Source organism: Chiloscyllium plagiosum, chromosome 37 (assembly GCF_004010195.1).
Source record: "Chiloscyllium plagiosum isolate BGI_BamShark_2017 chromosome 37, ASM401019v2, whole genome shotgun sequence".
Taxonomy (NCBI): domain Eukaryota; kingdom Metazoa; phylum Chordata; class Chondrichthyes; order Orectolobiformes; family Hemiscylliidae; genus Chiloscyllium; species Chiloscyllium plagiosum.
The window spans coordinates 30,622,734-30,640,790 of NC_057746.1; the positions used below are offsets into that span (position 1 = coordinate 30,622,734).

At 41.0% G+C, this 18,057-nt stretch overlaps 1 protein-coding gene across 1 annotated transcript; it reads left to right on the top strand.

Annotated features, from left to right (window-relative positions):
* Positions 1-737: 737 nt before the first annotated feature.
* Positions 738-12,343, top strand: LOC122541458 (E3 ubiquitin-protein ligase TRIM39-like). Its single transcript, XM_043678238.1, has 5 exons — positions 738-2,019; positions 2,113-2,178; positions 5,070-5,092; positions 6,824-6,939; positions 10,103-12,343. The coding sequence occupies exons 2-5, from the start codon at positions 2,143-2,145 to the stop codon at positions 10,669-10,671; spliced, it is 744 nt and encodes a 247-aa protein (XP_043534173.1). The 5' UTR covers positions 738-2,019; positions 2,113-2,142; the 3' UTR covers positions 10,672-12,343.
* Positions 12,344-18,057: the final 5,714 nt, after the last annotated feature.

Sequence of the window (18,057 nt, forward strand, 5' to 3'; positions counted from 1 at the left end):
ACTCCATTTTCAAGGAGCTATGAACCTGCACTCCAAGATCTCTTTGTTCAGCAACATTCCCTCGGACCTTATCATTAAGTGTCTAAGATTTGCTTTCCCAAAGTGCAGCACCTCGCATTTATCTGAATTAAACTCCATCTGCCACTTCTCAGCCCATTGGCCCATCTGGTCAAGATCCTGTTGTAATCTGAGGTAACCCTCTTCGCTGTCCACGACATCTCCAAGTTTTGATTCAACATTTTGTGTAAAAAAGCGATTTTCTTCCACAGAATGCCGAGATTGCATAGCTATCTTGTTTTAGCTGGTTTATTACTTAGAGTCATAGAGATGTACAGGGAAGAGAAAGTGAGGACTGCAGATGTTGGAGATCAGAGTGGAGAGTGTGGTGCTGAAAAAGCAAAAGCCAAACCCTTACCACCCGATGAGTGGAGGAAGAACGCCTCATTTTCCGCCTCAGGACGCTTCAACCACACAGTATCAATGTGGATTTCACCAGCTTCCTCATTTCCCCTTCCCCCACCTTATCCCCGAGCCAACCCTCCCAAGTCGACACCGCCCACTTGATCTGTCCATCTTTCTTCCCACCAATCCGCTCCACCCTCCTCTTCAACCTATCCCGTTCCTCCCAACTTTGGGGAGATACCTTCCCCCAAACCCCACTCCCCTCCCTGTTATATCTCAGACCGCCCCTCCCCCCTCCCCCCGGCTCATCAGCCTCATTCCTAATGAAGGGCTTATGTCTGAAAAGCCCATTCTGCTCCTCAATGCTGCCTGACCTGCTGTGCTTCTCCAGCACCACTCAGAGATGTACCACACCGAAACAGATATTTCGGTCCATACCAACCCGTTATCCTAATCTAATCTAGTCCCATTTGCCAGCACTTGGCCGAAATCCCTCTAATTGGCTTGAGTTGATGTTAGTTAGACACGTTGTTTGACAAACCCCACACATTATCCCTGTCCATTCACCCAATCTGCCATCGCCATGTAGCAACATGCAGTGGATCCCCATGTCAATTCACCCTGAACTCCGAGGAAAAGATGTACTTGAATGAGGAAGATGTACTTGAATGGGCGGTATGGATCCATACACCACTGCTATGACAGAAGTCATTTCGGACTCAAACACACTGTTTCCCCAGCTTGCTGAGTTTCATGAGCATTTTCTGTTTTCCAGCATCAGCAGCATTTGGCTTTTCTTGGGGAGCTGGTTAGAATAAATATTAAGGGGAAACTCACGGGAGATTGAAAAGGATAAGAGGCGCTGGACATTGCATCTCTCTCAACTGCATCTCTCTCACGGCGTTTCACACTCTTTCCCAATCACCTCTGCTTTTGATGCAGAACTACATGAAGAATAACTGAGATGCTGTTCCTCACACGAGGAAGGTGCCACCAAATCCCATCCACTGGCAATGTCCATCTCCAGTGTGGATTCAATGATTCCTTGCGGCCCTTGTTTATTTCTCATCACTCTCCGCCTCTCAGAACGAGCTGCCGAACAGCAACAAGTGACAATTCCTTAGGATTGCAGTGACCGCCCTACGTTCAGCAGCGCAGGAGAATTGAAACTGAAAGCGGTTTGAATCAGGAAGTGCTGACTGAGAACTTGGTTTCAAACAGCAGCTCCAGAGTTTCACCGAGGAGGTAGTTTGTCCCATTTCTTTGGGTTTCTTCGCCGATTCGGTTTCACTGTCCGTGTGGACACGACTTCTGCCGCTCCTGGTTACAAGGCGGAGTTGAGAAAAGCAGGAAAAGCAAGTACTCCTGCCCGAAACATCGACAGGAGTTTCCGGACAGAAACTTCAGAGGCAGCTGGGTCTTGGTGAAACTGACCGAGAAAGCTGGAAAATTAAACCTGAATCCGCAAGAGAAGGAAAGTAACCATCAGTGTGAGGAACATCAGGAAGAGCTGAAGCTGTTTTGTGAAACTGACAATTGTGTGTGAATTATATAGATTCCCGGGATCACAGGGAAGACCGCTTCATTCGGGTGAAAGAAGCTGTTGGAATCTACAAGGTAAAATGAAACAGATTACACCCTCCTGATCATTTCATCACATTTCCATGGTCTAATATTTTTATTTTCTGACGTTTTCTCTCCCAATCCAAGGATCGGGTGAAGAAACCAGGGACCTTAGAAATGGAACAGCAGCAAAAGGAGATTTCACAAAACAGGGTAAATTCGCGCTGGGTTGAATTTCAAAAGTTGATATTTCAATGTTTATTTCAGCAAAACACAATTGTAACATTTAATTAAAAGCAACTTACAGCAGAGGTCACATATCAATGAGTGTAGTTTCTCTAAAAACGCATTGTAATTTGCAGCTACAAGACCACGGCATATAGTCACCAAAGGAAATAATCACTCAGCAGCAAAAATGTGTTGATTTCTGTCACCCCGCTTCTGTCTGTTCCTGTCTATTTCATTCTTAAAACTCTACAGGAGGTACCACTCCCTATCACTGGTTCAAAACAAACACATGTCTGGTAGCATCTCTGGAGAGGGAAACAGTTAACAATTCGAGTCTAGTACGACTTCTTTAGTTCATCAGTTCACTGTCACATCTGTTAGCTGCTGACAAAGGGTCAGTTAGACTCGAAACGTCAGCTCTTTTCTCTCCTTACAGATGCTGCCAGACCTGCTGAGATTTTCCAGCATTTTCTCTTTTGGTGTTAGTTGCTGATGTCTGCTACAGTTCTCACCCGTAAGAATTAAGGCCCCTTTACTGTCAATATGTAGCCGAGATACTTGGCTCCAGACAGCTTCAACTGCAACGTTTTCTTGTTCAGCTTTAGGTACCATTCACCGGCAGTCACATTAGATTGTCATTTTGTTCGGCGATTGCGTTAACCATTATGAGATCATCACAATAACTTCCTCTTCAGGAAGATCTATCTCATGTTCTCTGCAGTAATAATCTTATGAAGCAATGGAAATGCCAGAAGTCACGTGCAATCATTTATATCTCCCAAATGGTGTGCAGAATGTATTTTCCCCTTATTCTATCGTGGGATGTGGGCGTCAGTGACAAGATGAGCACTTGTTGGTCATCCCTGATTGCCCTGGAACTGAATGGTCATTGCAGGGGACAGTTAACAGTATACCACAGACATGTGGAACATCTCCCCATGTGGGCCAGACAGAAGGTTGGTAGATTAAAAACCAATAGAACTGCAGATGCTGTAAATCAGAAACAAAAACAGAAATTGCTGGAAAAGCTCAGCAGGTCAGGCAGCAAAGGTGCAGAGAAATCAGAGTTAATGCTTTGGGATCGAGTGACCCTTCCTCAGAATTGATGATAGCGAGGAAAATGTCAGTTTATATGTAGAAGATAGGGTGGGGGGCACGAGGTAAATGGGTAAATGATGGGGTTAGAGCCTAAAGGGAGTGAAACGGACATTTGGACAGACAAATAAGTGAATAACAATCTGGATAGGAGGGTGAACAGCTATTAATGGTCATTAGTGTCTAACAGGTTGATAATTTCTGATTTTAAAGGCACTAGTGAAACAGATAAGCTTTTACAACAATTGATAAAAGTTTACAAATGTGTTGCTGGAAAAGCGCAGCAGGTCAGGCAGCATCAAAGGAGAAGGAGAATCGACATTCGGGCATAAGCCCTTCTTCTGCTGCTCCTTTGATGCTGCCTGACCTGCTGCGCTTTTCCAGCAACACATTTTTAAGCTCTGAGCCCCAGCATTTGCAGTCCTCACTTTCTCCTAATTGATAAAAGTTGTCACGGTCACTATTACTGAAACTAGCTTTTAGTCTCAGATTTGTTTACTGTGTAAGGATTTAAACCCATGTCCCAAGAGCGTTATTCTCTCTCTACTGATGCTGCCAAACTGCTGAGTTTCTACAACATTCTTTGTGTTTGTTTTGGGTTTTTAACATTCATAGTATTTTGTTTTTATCCCCAGAGCATTAGTTTGGCTTCAGGATTACTCCTGATATTGTCACTCCTAGACCATCACCCTCCAAATAAAAAACAACACTTCTTTCATTCAACTTCACTTGCAGTTATTTGCACCATCTTGGCAAATTGTAGCACACTTCTTCAATGGATGGCACAGGCTAGTGAAATCTCTTCAAAGCTTTATTGACATAATTTGATCTACACATCGTTCTAACTTTCTAGGTTTATTTCCAGGCTGCTAATCCAGTCTCAAGGAGTTGCCAATTTCAAGGCTGCTAATCCAGTCTAAAAGTATTGATAGCGGAGGAAGATAGATCCAAATGTCCTCAGCAGTGACTACATCTTCACTTGTACCTGTCAGTCATAAGATAAGCCTGACTAGCTACCAGTGGGCCTGCAGCTGATGAGTACTACCTTACTAAAATCGCTATTCTTAAAAAAATGCTGAGAGAAAAGAGAACTGGTTTTAGTGGTTTTTTAAAATGTTTTGAGTGCATTTTCCACTGCTTATCTTTAACAATGTATTTTACACATATATTATATATTTTGTATTTAGTGAAATATTCTGAAAAGCTTTTCCTCACTGCAACAAGGGCACTCAACCAAAAGGTCTGTGTTACCATATTTAGACACAATTGCACCTCAATTCATCACATCTTACCTTTCTGTTCATTTCTGTCATGTATATATCAAGTTACCCCTTCAGTGCAGCATTACCATTTGCCTCACCTATTAATGTGGTAAAGAGTTACATATTCTAAACACACTTTGAAAATTGTCCTGATTCTCTTTTGGGTTTTTAATCATTTCTTTCCACTTATAGGTCCTGACTGAATTCCCCACAAGTTCTCCATAATTTCCATATGAATCCTTTATTAGTTTTAATGACCGCAATCAGTTCAACTCTCAGGATTCACTTTTCAGTTTTTCATCACAGATGTACATTCAGTTTTAGTGTCAGTCTTCTAAATCTTTTTAAACACCCTCCTATGCTTCTATAGCATTTTGTAAGGTTCTTTTTCTATTCAGAGTGTGCAAAGTCAGGATTGAGAATTATCCAGATATTATAATAATATGGACAGTGTAATTTCCGTTTACTCAACATAAGCAGTTATTTCTGTCACTCAAATTTGTGTTTTATTTATTTCAGGAGGAAACACGTCAAAAGATGAGGTATGACATGTTCTTTTCAGAAACTCTGTACAATTTGGAAAAATAACCCAGGATGAGCCAATAGCCAATTGATAGGTATATATGTAAAGCTGTAATTCAAGGAAGGAGGAACTCAAACAACTACAGCTGAGCAGATAGGTTAATTTCCAAGGATGTATACTGATTGGTAGAAGGATTAGATGGGAGTCATTTCCAAACACAATGTAGTGAGTGTCTGGAGTTGATTGGAAAAGCTCAGCAGGTCTGGCAGCAACTGTGCAGAGAAATCAGAGTTAACATTTCAGGTCCAGTGACCACTCCTCAAAACTCAGTTCTGAGGAAGGGTCACTGAACCTGAAACGTTAACTCTGATTTCTGTTCACAGATGTTGCCAGACCTGCTGAGCTTTTCCAGCAACTTTTGTCTTTGTTTTTGTTTCTAATTCACAGCATCTGCAGTTCTTTTGAGTATTATTTGGAGTTCACTATCCAGTTTGATGTTTGTGGCAGAAACACTCAACTTTTTAAACAGGAAAGCTGCATAATAACCTGAAGTGTTGCAACCTGTCTAACTTCAGACCAGATGCTGGGAAGTGGGACTGGAATGGGTGGCTAGTCAACAATGGGCTGAATGGCCATTCTTAGAAGGTTATAACTCAAATTATGACTAATATGTTATCATGAATAGAAGGTTAGATAATGAACATAATGCAAAGAGTAGAGTTGAACAGCACTTAACTATTAAAGTGCTGCGAGGCCCAGTTCTGGGGGATCATCTATTTACAATCTATACCAATGACTTGAGTGATGAGATTGAGGTTGGTGTCTCCAGGTTTGATTGCAGTACAAAGCTGGGTCTGACAGGTTGTGAAGAGGATACAAAAAGGCTGCAATAACATATAAACAGGTGAAGTGAGTGGGCAATAAGGCAGCAGAGAGAGTAAACTCTTGCTCCTACTTCATATGTAAACAACATAATAGCGTAAAACATAGTAAAGCAGAATATTTTTGAAATAGTGAGAGTTTTTAAATGCTATACCAGAGAGTTGGTCCTCTTGTTCAAGAAGAATCGAACATTGGTGGCACGTGTAGCAAGCAATTAGGAAGATAAATGGTTTGATGACATTTATTGAAAGTGTCTTGAATATGAGAGCATGCAACTCTTAATATAATTGTACATGGGTTTGGTGAGACCACATTTGGGATAATGTACACAGATTTAGACTCCTGATCTGAGGAAGGATATACTAGCCTCATGAACAGTGCACTGATGATGCAATAAATTAATTCCTGATGAGAGATTGAGTTAATTGGGCTGAAGTTTTCTGGTCCTTAAAAGATTGAATGAGGTGATCTCAATAAAGCTTATGATATTCAGAGACAGTTGGCATTATAGACATGGAAATGTTACTTCCCTTGACTAGAGAGGCTTGATCAATGAGTATAATCTCAAGACAAGTAATCGGTCATTTAAAACTGAGTGGATTGTGTATCTATGGATATGGTTCCCTAAAGGTTGCTGAGCCACTGATTGTAGTTAAGGCTGAAATAGAAAGATTTTTGTGTTCAAGGGAAATTGAATAATACATGGCGTGGGTGAGAAAGTAGAATTGATCTGCTTAGCCAACAACACCCACATCCTATGAACAAATATATAAGAATCTCCTGTGACCTTATTCAATGGCAGAGCTGACTTGAGGGGTCATATGGCTGACTCCAGATATTTAAATATTGTTCTGTTTAATATTTGCAGGACAGGCAATGAAATTAATGATCTGCCATTAGAAGGTGACATGATGACCACTGGAAAATTCACTGGTCCTTTACCACACACAGTTGAGAGAGAAAACCTGGATACATTCAAGCATGGTAAACATTTATTTTGATACCTTTTTCCCATTGTACCTCATTTTAGATACATTATGTATAAAATATCAAAGGGACTGTTTTCAAGTTCTGTTTAGTTACTACGAATAAAATTTAGCACGGTCTGGAGTGAAATAAATATCTTCATGTTTATGTTCTAAGAACGCATTGCTGAAGCATTTCATCTGGCTGACCATTGTCAATACTGGAATTTTCTCACATGAATCCCTGTTTCTAAACTCATCGATAATTTACACATGTCAGCAATTAGAAACATTTCCTCCTCTCCAATCCCCATCCTCCTGGTACATCTCAACCCTATGTGCCACTCTTATGTCCATGACCAAGGCCAGGACAGGGAGCCTGGAAATGAGGCTTTGTCTGCCTGTTGGGGGAGAGTGGTGAGGGGGATGGATTCAGCCAGTGCTCACTTTGGATATGGGCAGCAAGAACTGGATTATAGTCCATTTCCTGAAAGTGTTCAAGGTGTGTTTCCTCAGTTACATTAGGCAAATATTCCATTCACCCTGGATAAAGATCTTTTATACACCCAGAGAAAGTATCAGCATTGACATCTGGTCGTACTGCAGCACTTTGAATAATGTAATATAACATCAAATCTATTTGTTTGTTTGGAGGTACTTGCAAGTTAAGCAATTATTAACATTTTCGAGTCAACCTGACGATATTTATTTTTCTTCTGTATGACCAGTACTGGGTGATAACATTGCCGTATAATTTTATTAATTGTGGTTGTGTTGTTAGTCTTTCAACAAAAGGAATGTAGGTTCTTTGATTAGGATGCCGTAAATCCCAGGAGTTAGGATATGATTCTCAAGGGGCCAAGCTACTGAGAATTATAGACTGGCAAGGATTGAGAATTGGCAAATTTTCAGAAAATGGAGAGTAGAAATAAATAGGACAATCTCAGTTTGACAGGCTGTGATTAGTGGGGCACCACATGATTCATTTCTTGGGTTCCAGCTGTTCAAAATCTCTTTTGATGATTTAACATGGCAACCAACTGTACTATTTCCAAGCTCACAGATGGCACCAACTAATTAGGAATGTAAGTTGTGAGAAGAGTGAAGAGAGGCTATAATGGGTTCGAGACAGGTCAAGCAAACACCCAAGAAAATGGCAGAAAGGAAAACATGATGTTATCCATTGTGGTAGGAAAAACAGAAAGGCAGAGTGTTTATTAAATAAGGAGAGATTAAGATGCTGAAAGGGATCTGGGTGTTGTAATACATGAGTCACTAAAAGACAACATGTTGGTGTAGCAAACAATTAGGAAGGTAAAGGGTATATTTGCCTTTATTGCGTGAGGATTTCAGAACAGAAGTAAAGTCATCTTTCTGCTAATGTACACAGCGTTCGGGAGTCTGCACCTGGAATACTGTGCATACTTTTGACTTCCTTCCCTGAAGGAAGTTATTTGGTATATAGGGAGTGCAACAGAGTGAAAATGAGGGATTTATTATTCAAGGGATTTAAACAGAAACCGTATTCCAAGAGCACTATTCTCTGGTTCTAATGCAATAAATCTAAAGAAGAAAACACTACACAACCAGACTCAATGGTGACTATATTGTACATCAGGGGCATATCAGAAACAACTACCTGACCATTCAGACCCCTAGGAATCATCATGGCCCACAAACCAGTAAACATTTTTACCAGCTCCTCACAAAAGTTAAAGACCTGAAACCCACATCCAACAGGATGAACTTAATCTACAAGATAATCTGCAAGGACTGTGAAAAGCACTACATAGGACAAACAGGAGGAAAACTGACTACATGAGTCTTGAACATCAACTCAGCACTGCCAGACATGACCAATACACTCTCATTTCCACCCACACAGACAATGAAAGACACAAATTCAACTGGGACAACGTGACAGGCAAAACTGAGACACCCAAGAGAATTCCTTGAAGCCTCACACTCCAAGTGGAGCTCAATCAGTAAACATATTGAACTGGACCTCATATATAAACCACTCAGATACAGAACCAGAAGTACCAGAAAACAGAGACAGACCACCAGCGTTTCACTGGAGGCGCACTGATGATGTCACCTAGTGAGATGAAAAAATGTCTGCAAAAAAAACATAGCTCTGTGAACAAATCTACGACCTCACCCACAACCCGAGCTACAAAGTTTTTCATGATATGTACATTTTGCATCATGCATTTGCAATCCTCCTTTCCTTTGGTACTACTCTCAGATCAAAGAAGGGCTTGAAGAATATGGTAACTCCTTGCACAACTTGCACCATCAGTTCCTTCTATAATGTCAGATGTACTCCATCCAAACAGCTTAAGCTTTCTACTTTTAGGAAGTCATACACACGTCCATCCTTATACACAGATAAATATCCATTCACAAGAACCCATACACACAAATAAGACAGTAAACATGCCCCTCCATAAATCCTCACATTTACAAATTCATGCACATGTATACACTTGGCCTTACAGGGGAGTTTCCGCAATCAATAATCTGGTAAGTAACATGGGAGATGTTTGAGACCCAGGCACTGCAAGCTGCTTTTGTGATATTTTAAACTAGATTTTTACAGAGATATTGAGGCTCCAGTTATGTCTATCCCCTTAGATTTACACAGTACCAAGGTGGGTGGTTTGAGTCGAGAATGCGGTGCTGGAAAAGCACAGCATGTCAGGCAGCATCCGAAGAGCAGGAGAATAGACGTTTCAGGCATAAGCCCTTCATCTCCTCAGATACTGCCTGACCTGCTTTTACAACACCACACTCTCAACTCTGATCTCCAGCATCTGCAGTTCCCACTTTCTCTAAGGTGGGTGGTTGTCTTGTGTGCAATCGCAACATTTTGCAGATGCAGGACATCAGTATTTTTAGTATAATGCTGACAATTGCTCAAGAAGTCAGACAACATCAGTAAAAATAAATGAAGTTAATATTTAATTTTACTGACCCGGGTGTAACTTTTCTTTAGAAACTGAAGTCTTTCTTTGGTTGTCCCTGTATTTTATGCTATCATCCAATCCTCATTTCCACCCTATCAGTACAGCTATTCTTGATATTAATAAACAGGAAATCAAATTTAAAATGGGGAAATTACTGAGAATCACTCCACAGTTCCCAGGGACTGTCTCTAATTCTCTGTTTTCTTCCCATAGTCTCTGTGACCTTAGATATGGAAACAGCAAGTCCCTGGCTTGAGGTGACTCAGGATTTGAAGAGTTTACGATGGACTCTAACAGGGAAATGTCTCCCTGCCACTGCAAAAAGGTTTAAAAACTGTCCTGGTGTGCTGGGATCAGAGGGATTCAAGTCAGGGAGACATTACTGGGATGTGGAGGTGGCAGAGAATCGGTGCTGGAATCTGGGTGTAGCCACACAGTCTGTGGAGAGAAGGGACTGGTTCAGACTGAGTCTGATGCCAGAGACTGGATTTTGGACCATTGGATGGGATAGGAATCAGTTTCATGTAAACTGCTCCTCTCGACTTCCTCTCCCTGATGGTCAGATCCCCAGGAAGGTGAGAGTTTGTCTCAACTATAAATCTGGGACAGTTTCATTTTACAACACGGACACCAAGTCCCATCTCCACACCTTCACTAGGAATAAATTCACTGAGAAACTTTATCCTTTCTTCTGGACTTGGGATGTTCACCATTTTCTGAGAATCTGCTCCAATTCAGATCTGGAGAAGGGGCGGGCCTCAGGCTGGATGCATCATCCCTAATTTCACAATGATCTGACTCCAGGATCAGGATTAGAGTCAGAGTATGGGTGTTAAATGCCATCATTGACAACAAGTTGTCATTAAATAACCAAATTATAAGTTATAAAATCCCAATCTGACTGTAAATTAAACCAATACAAATATAAATGTCAGAGGATTAAAACAATAATTTTAAACCTACCATTTTGTGCCTCTCTTTTCTTCATTTACTGCCAGCTTCAGTCAATCCCACCCAGTCCCATCCTCCATCTCTTCACCTGCTTCCCATGTCTGGAACTGGGATTTCATCTTTGCTCCCAATTTTCACTCTTTTGTTGAGAGCTAGAGAGAGAGAGAGAGAGAGCAAGAGAGAGAGAAATTATTTATTTTAGATATATGTTACTTTGGTAAAGTTTTTTATAAAAGAAATGACAAGGTCAGACTGTCCTTTCAGAGCAGTGACCTAATCCTGTTATTGTTGTGAGAAATTGTTTATGCTGTCGTGGTTTATGCGAGGTAGAGTAAATATTGAAGGTCATTAGTGCATTTCACTTCAAGATAATCAAGGATTGATTTTAGTATAGGCATGTTTCGAGATTGAAAATTTTAGGGCAGTTCAAAGGACACCTGACTGTAGTCAAAAGCAATGTAGATTCTCTCCTAAAAAGGACTGTTTTTTTGGAGTGGCTAAGAGAATAGGTTACCTCAGTAGAAGAGTTTAAGTTGTGCAACTTCCAGACCAGAATTGTTCGGTTTTAAATCTGAAAGTCATTTGAAGTTGACTAAGGCTAAACTCTCAGTTTTGTGAATATTGATCTAAGAAGACTTTCCAAGGTTTATGGGACAGAAACTGAGGAGAATCTGTTAAGTCAACTCAAAGATTTGAGATAGAGATGTGGTGAATTTAGATGGATTAGAATTGCTGTAAAGTGGTGATATTGGGTAACCAGTTGAAACTTTGTTTTACTGAGTATGTTAAGATTTTCATAACTGTTCTATTTCTAGATAGTTTGGGGTTTTTCTTCTGCTTTCATCTTTTGTATAATAAACATCTATTCTGTTGTTAAAGAAACTGCTGCCTCATGTGATTATGTTTCAGTGAATGATTACCATGTTAACTAAATTTAAAAAAAAAGGTCCAACAGACTAGCTTTCGTTATAATTTCTGACCTGTCCAGTATTGCCATTGGCTGGAATCATAGCAAGTCAAAGCTCTTGACCAGGATTTGAATTCATTGAATTTAAGAGGGACCTGTGTCTCTTTAAAATAAACTAGTACTTGAAAGTTTCAAAGACAACACAGGAGTGTTGCGAAGGGGTTCATAGCATGGTTTGGATTTTTAAAATGACTTTGAATGCTGCTGAGAGTTTTCACAGAGTGGAAGACTTAGTAGTGAGTTATTTAAACTTGTTGAATAAAGTTCAAGTGAGAGGTAGCAGATCAATTGAAGGTAGAAGTAAAAACAGGATCCCATAAGGAGATGTCGAAGATGATTATCCAAAATTTAGAATGAGAAGATGGAAAACACAAGTTCTGACGTCACAGCTGGGATTAGCTAAGGTACAGTTAAAAATGAAAAATCTTAATTTTGAGAGGGGGGAAAGAGAATCTTTTATTAAAAAATTGATTTGGAGGGAAAAAGAGAGAAAGAAAAATAAAAATATATGAACTGGAAGAAGAAAGAGAATTGGAAAAGGAAGAAGAAGAAAAGGAAATGGAAAGGGAGGAGAATGAGATAGAAAATAACAATGGAAATGAAGATGGATTTTAGAAAAGATTAACTCCAAAGAGACAGATAAATTAGACAAAATGATTTGGTCAGAGGAAATTCTAGAGGCAAGAAAGAAAGAGGATGATTCTGATTCTAATGATGGATATGATTTAACTAAAACGATTTGCTAGTCCCACCTTGCTTTTCATCCCTGGAGCCAGTTCTACCACTCAATACAATCATAACTGATCTGACTGATTATCAAATTTCATAGGGTTATAGACTCATACAGCATGGAATCAGACCCTTTGGGTCCAATCCGTCCACAACGGCCAGACATCCCAATCTGAACTAGTCCCTTTTGCCAGCATTTAGTCCTAAACCCTTCCTATTAATGTACTTGTTAGATTCCTTTTAAATGTTGTAATTGTACTGGCCTCCACCACTTCCTCTGGCAGCTCATTCCAGACATGCAACAGCCTCTGCATGAAAACGTTAACCCTCAGGTCCTTTTTAAATCTTCCCTTTCATCTTAAATCTATGTCCTTTAGCTTTGGATGTCTGTATCCTGGGCAAAAGACCTTGGCTATTCACCCTATCCGTGCCCCTGATGATTTTATAAACCTCTATAAGGTCACCCCTCAATCTCCAATGCTCCAGGGAAAAGGTTCCAGCCTATTCAGCCACAAACTATATCTCAAACTCTTCAGTTCTGGAAATGTACTTGTAAATGTATTCTGCACCCTCTTAAATTTAACAAAATCCTTCATATACAAGGACAATTTCCTCCTACCTCTAATTTTTCACTCCTTTTCTTAACAATCACCTAGCTCCCTTTGCCTCAAAAAAGTTCAGTGATTGCTTCCAACACCATTTCAAAGTGGTTGTTTCAAAATTTCATGAGCCTCTGAGCACAAAAAAAGACATCTGAAATTTGACTTCAATGGTTGACTTCTGATTTTTAACACTGATCCCATTTCTCGGTTTCCCCATATGAGATATATCTTTTCCACATCTACTCTGTTAAGACCGCTCAGTAACTTAAATAATTTGATCACGTACAGGGTATAAAATGGGCAGTTTATCTGCTATTGCCTGTATTGCACCTGGTAATAAAATTAAAAATTCAGCCCAGAGTGTTCTTTTTCTTGTGGTTCATTGTAGAATTAATTTTGGAGTGAGAAAGACAGTGATGGCGAGCCCTACAAAGGTCTGTCAAGTGCAGGAACACTGAACTCACATTTGAAAGAGAATTTGCTCAGAGAAAAGGAGTGAAAATGTCCATAGAAACACAGAAAATAGGCCCAGTAATATATCAATTGCTCCTTGTGACTACTCATCATTCTACTAGATCATGGTTAATCAATAGCATTTTCCTGTACTGATCGTGTATCCCTTCATAGTCTTTATATGTAGAAATTTATCAAGCTCTGTCTCACAGCCCTGTGGTCAGAGTCCACTGGAGTTTGCCACTCCTCCTGGTCTTGCTCACTTATCTTTTACATTTCTCTGTGTCTTATTGAGTCACAGTAACTGCACCAATGACTCAACTGCGGCTGGATCCATTAGTCATACTTACAATAAACTTTGATGGGGCGCAGAACAGATCCTTACAAATGTGAGCAGTCAGCATTTGTATCACTCTGAAGTGACAGCTTTGCAAACTGCTCCTTATGGACATGGAGCATTCAGACAAGGAAGGCTGTGGAATTCCCTCAGCATGATACTTTGACATTGGGCCTTTTACTAATGCATGCAGTATCAGTCACATTGCAAACAGACCAATGGAGAAGTAAGTGCTACTTGAGTACTGCACTGATCTCCTCCAAGCTGCATATCACTCACAAAAGGCATCATTGTATGGAGGAGCATGTTGCATTACATGTATAGTTCAATCAGCTCCATGCCCCTGTGCAGCCTGTGCATCAGCTTTTTGCTTTGTGCCCTCACGATACTATTTATACACCATGTGTGATTACTTCTGCTTCATGGAGGTGACCATCGATCTGCAATCTGCACTGACCAATGACATCGTTGAGATTGCTTGTGACCAGCAGTTAGAGCCCACACAGTTGTATGCTCTGTTCACTCTGGATGTGGTTGCAGCCATTTCCCCTTCACAGGTCACATTTAGGAATCGAAAGTTCATGGAAGGTAACACAGATTGTGCTTCTCACTATGAATCCCAGCCACAGTCCAAACATCAACAAAGCACAACTGCGACCCCATGAACCTCCAGGTCTCTGTCTTCCTGGCACTTCCCTGAGCAGTCTATCACTATGGATCACATATTCCCACCTAGAATTATGATTCCAACTCTCATTCTTACTCCCCGAGCCTCCATCGCTGCAGATTAGCTGTGCTCTTTGTTCTGATTTTTGTTCTTTTTTGCGATTCTTTCTCTTTGTCATGATTGCTGCACTTCATCATGATGTACACTTTCCCCATCAAGGCCATGGTGTTGGTGACCACTGACAATGATTCTCTTCCCATACCATCCCATGCACGACTCTGTCCCTTATTTTTCTCCCTTCAGCTCCTTTCTATCCTTTGCATGCCAGGTTGCTGCCTCCAATTACCAGTGTTAAGTGGTCATGATCAAACCCATAACCATTCCCCTTGCAGCTTTTCCAGCTGACTGTTTATGAATCACATGGCTAGTTGCATTGGAGCTGCACGGCTAACTGTAGTGTAATGTACTGACTCTCTCAAATGTAGTGAGACAGATATCCTGACTGTAAACTCACCAAGCAGTAACTGACTGTTCCCAAGCCCATGCTGTGAGCAACATCCCTTCACCTTGACTTGTCTGAAGACTACTCCCCTTCAACTTTGAGATATGGCCATTTGGGTGATGCATATGTAGTATATGTTTACCATGTAGGCTGCTGAACATGCTATAGATCTGAGATTAATGAGAATGGTACAGCAACAATGGCTGCTGGGAAGTATGAAAAGCTGCCTAGCTTTGTGTCTGCTGTAAACAGCAAGACAAAATAGATACTATGAGCATCACTGGTCCAATCCATGAACTGGGTGTAAAGTGTCCTTTCTGCAGTATTCCAATAATAGGTCCTGGTGCCCTCCAAAGTGCAGTATTGAATTGCAAATGAGTACTGTAATTAGAACAGAAATGTGCCACGATGCTGCTGGTGGTTTGTATCATAGCCAACAACTGTGGGATACATGTCCATAGTCACTGTCCATGGATGGTGCCTTGAGATATTAGTGCCATTTATCAAAGACAGAGGTCTGGATGAGCAAATGCAAGCTGAGACTTAAATGTCAGAAATTCTCAGTGTCTAGTCTATGTAGTATAGGAAGTTGCATATTGATAAGGTGAGATTACGTTATAATGAGGTTGTTAATGAGTTATAACCCATGCCAATAGGTCTCCTGCTGCTCACCAATGCGAATCTAGGTTCAGCAATGAACATTTGGTTGGAAATTGTGATGTTTTTGTCTTGCTGTTGACAAGTGCCTCTACAGATTTTCCCAAATTTCTTGCCATAGTCCGCATCATTCAGGGCCTGGGAAGATTCCGCCCATGCTCACTTTGAAAGTGCTGGGTGTGAAAAGTACTGCGGATCCGCTAACGCCTGTTTTATGCCTGGTGACAAAAGTGAAAATTTAGCCCAGAGTTAGTTGTAGTGCCAGTTTCAGCCAGAGAATGGTGATGACGAGCAGTACGAAGGTCAATCCAGTCTGAGCGTGCAGTCTCAACCCCTGCTGCTGGAGACCTGGGATTGGAGGCAAAATCACAAACAGAAAATGCTGCAACACTCGGCTTAGCAGACAATTTAGGAGGGGCCTTTCTTCACAACTGAGAGAGAGTTGGATCAGGGAAAAATAGGTGAAATAAGCATTTAGACAGGGTGGTTAAAAAGGCATTTAGTACTCTTGCCTTCATCGTGTAGGAGTTGGGAAGTCATGTTGAGGCTGTACAGGACATTGGCGGGGCCTCCTCTGGAATACTGTGTGCAGTTCTGGTTGCCAGTTATGGGAAGGATATTATTAAGCTGGAGAAGGTTCAGAAGAGCTTTACCAGGATGTTGCCGCGTAAGGAAGTTTTGAGTAAGAAAGAGTGGCTGGATAGACTGGGACTTTTTTTCACTGGAATGTTGGAGGTCGAAAAGGTGACCTTATAGAAGTTTATAAAATCACGAGAGGTATAAATAGGGTTAATGGTAGTGCTGTTGCTTTTCCAGCAACACATTTTCAGCTCTGGATACTTCTATGCTCCTGTCACACACTGGGGAAATTTTACATTGCTGTTCTGTGCGATGTTCAACAGATCCAAGGTTGGGAGGATGATATCCCCCAGTTTGGGATTTGACATGAGTCAGGAGTTAGAATTCAGTCACAGATTTTTCAACTCTAAGTACAGAGAAGAACCCCAATCATGGAAAAAGGCCAAAATTGACGAGTAGATAAGAAAATATAAAATGTATTTCTGGGATTTGCCTCGGAGATAAAAGGAGCCTGTGCAAGTCTGAGAGAGAACAGGAGAGATGGATGAACCAGATTTGGTGAGCTTTGACCAGGTTTACTTGCTAGAGTCTGAAAGACCACTCGGTTAACTAAGTACCCAAACAGGGGTTGAAAGTCTTGGTTTCAAAATCCCATACCCCATTGACCGTGCAACAGATTCACTGCCTTCAATGTACTCAGCTCAGTACTTTGGAATCAATGAAACAAAGCAGAGAGTATAACTTCCACTTCAGTACTAATCCTGTATTAACTCACCAAAAACTGACATTGACAACAGTAGGTATTTTGTGACATCTTGCTTACGACAGATCATTCCCACGTGCTCAGGACCATAAACACACCTCTCCATGTCTTATCCGACCTGAATTTACAACATTTGGAAGAAAATTCAACTAGTCCTTGTCCAACATGTTGTGCTGCGTATGATTAGAATAGACACCGTTGAAAAAAAATACATCCCATATATGGTCAACATCACAAGGACAAAACATTTCAAATTGGATATCGCAAGATAGCATATGGAGGGTGACACTGTGAGCTAGTAGGGAGGATCTGACAGGAAGGACCTTTTTCACGACCAGCCAAGCTCTTGGTCTCGTTTGTAATTTCTAACAATGAGGTATTCTGTCAATTGACTCGGGACTGAACAAGTGACAATTCCAGTGTCAGTAGCAATGTCGTTATGGGTGGGGCTTTATACCTATTTCTGACCCGGCTCCCTTGGAAAATAAATCAATTACTTAAACCCTGAGTGGGTGTGGTGAAACGGTTAAAAATTATGTCCCAATACATGTGTGAATCTAACCGGAATGGAGGTGTTGCTTAGTCCCGTGTGAATCTTATTACACACCTCACCGTGTGAATCTTCTTATCTGTATGTAACCAGAATGGAATGTGTTTTTTAGCCTTGCTCTGCTGTTCACATGAATGTTTATATCTGGAAAAGAGTATATCAGCTGGAAAAGTCTCCAGTTCGGTGAGTCTGCTCCGGGGTTACGTTTAACCGCCGAGCGTGGGTTGTTGGCAACCACTCTACGAGAACTGACGGCTCCCAGTTCCGGTAACATGTAGAGTGAGTATAAGCCAGACCCGTTGTGGCGACGCTGCGGGGAATAAAATGCCCATATTCGAGCAGACTCGCCTCTTGGTCGTTTGTCCTGTGTCAGACTACTCTCCTACGAACCTGACCTTAAGAATTTTTTAA

What these genes read in the sequence shown, in the direction of transcription:
- LOC122541458 (XM_043678238.1), top strand. Translation starts at nt 2,143, where the DNA reads ATGGAACAGCAGCAAAAGGAGATTTCACAAAACAGG. An exon ending in AGGAGATTTCACAAAACAGG is followed by an intron (nt 2,179 to 5,069) that starts GTAAATTCGCGC and finishes TATTTATTTCAG; the next exon opens with GAGGAAACACGTCAAAAGAT. An exon ending in GAAACACGTCAAAAGATGAG is followed by an intron (nt 5,093 to 6,823) that starts GTATGACATGTT and finishes TAATATTTGCAG; the next exon opens with GACAGGCAATGAAATTAATG.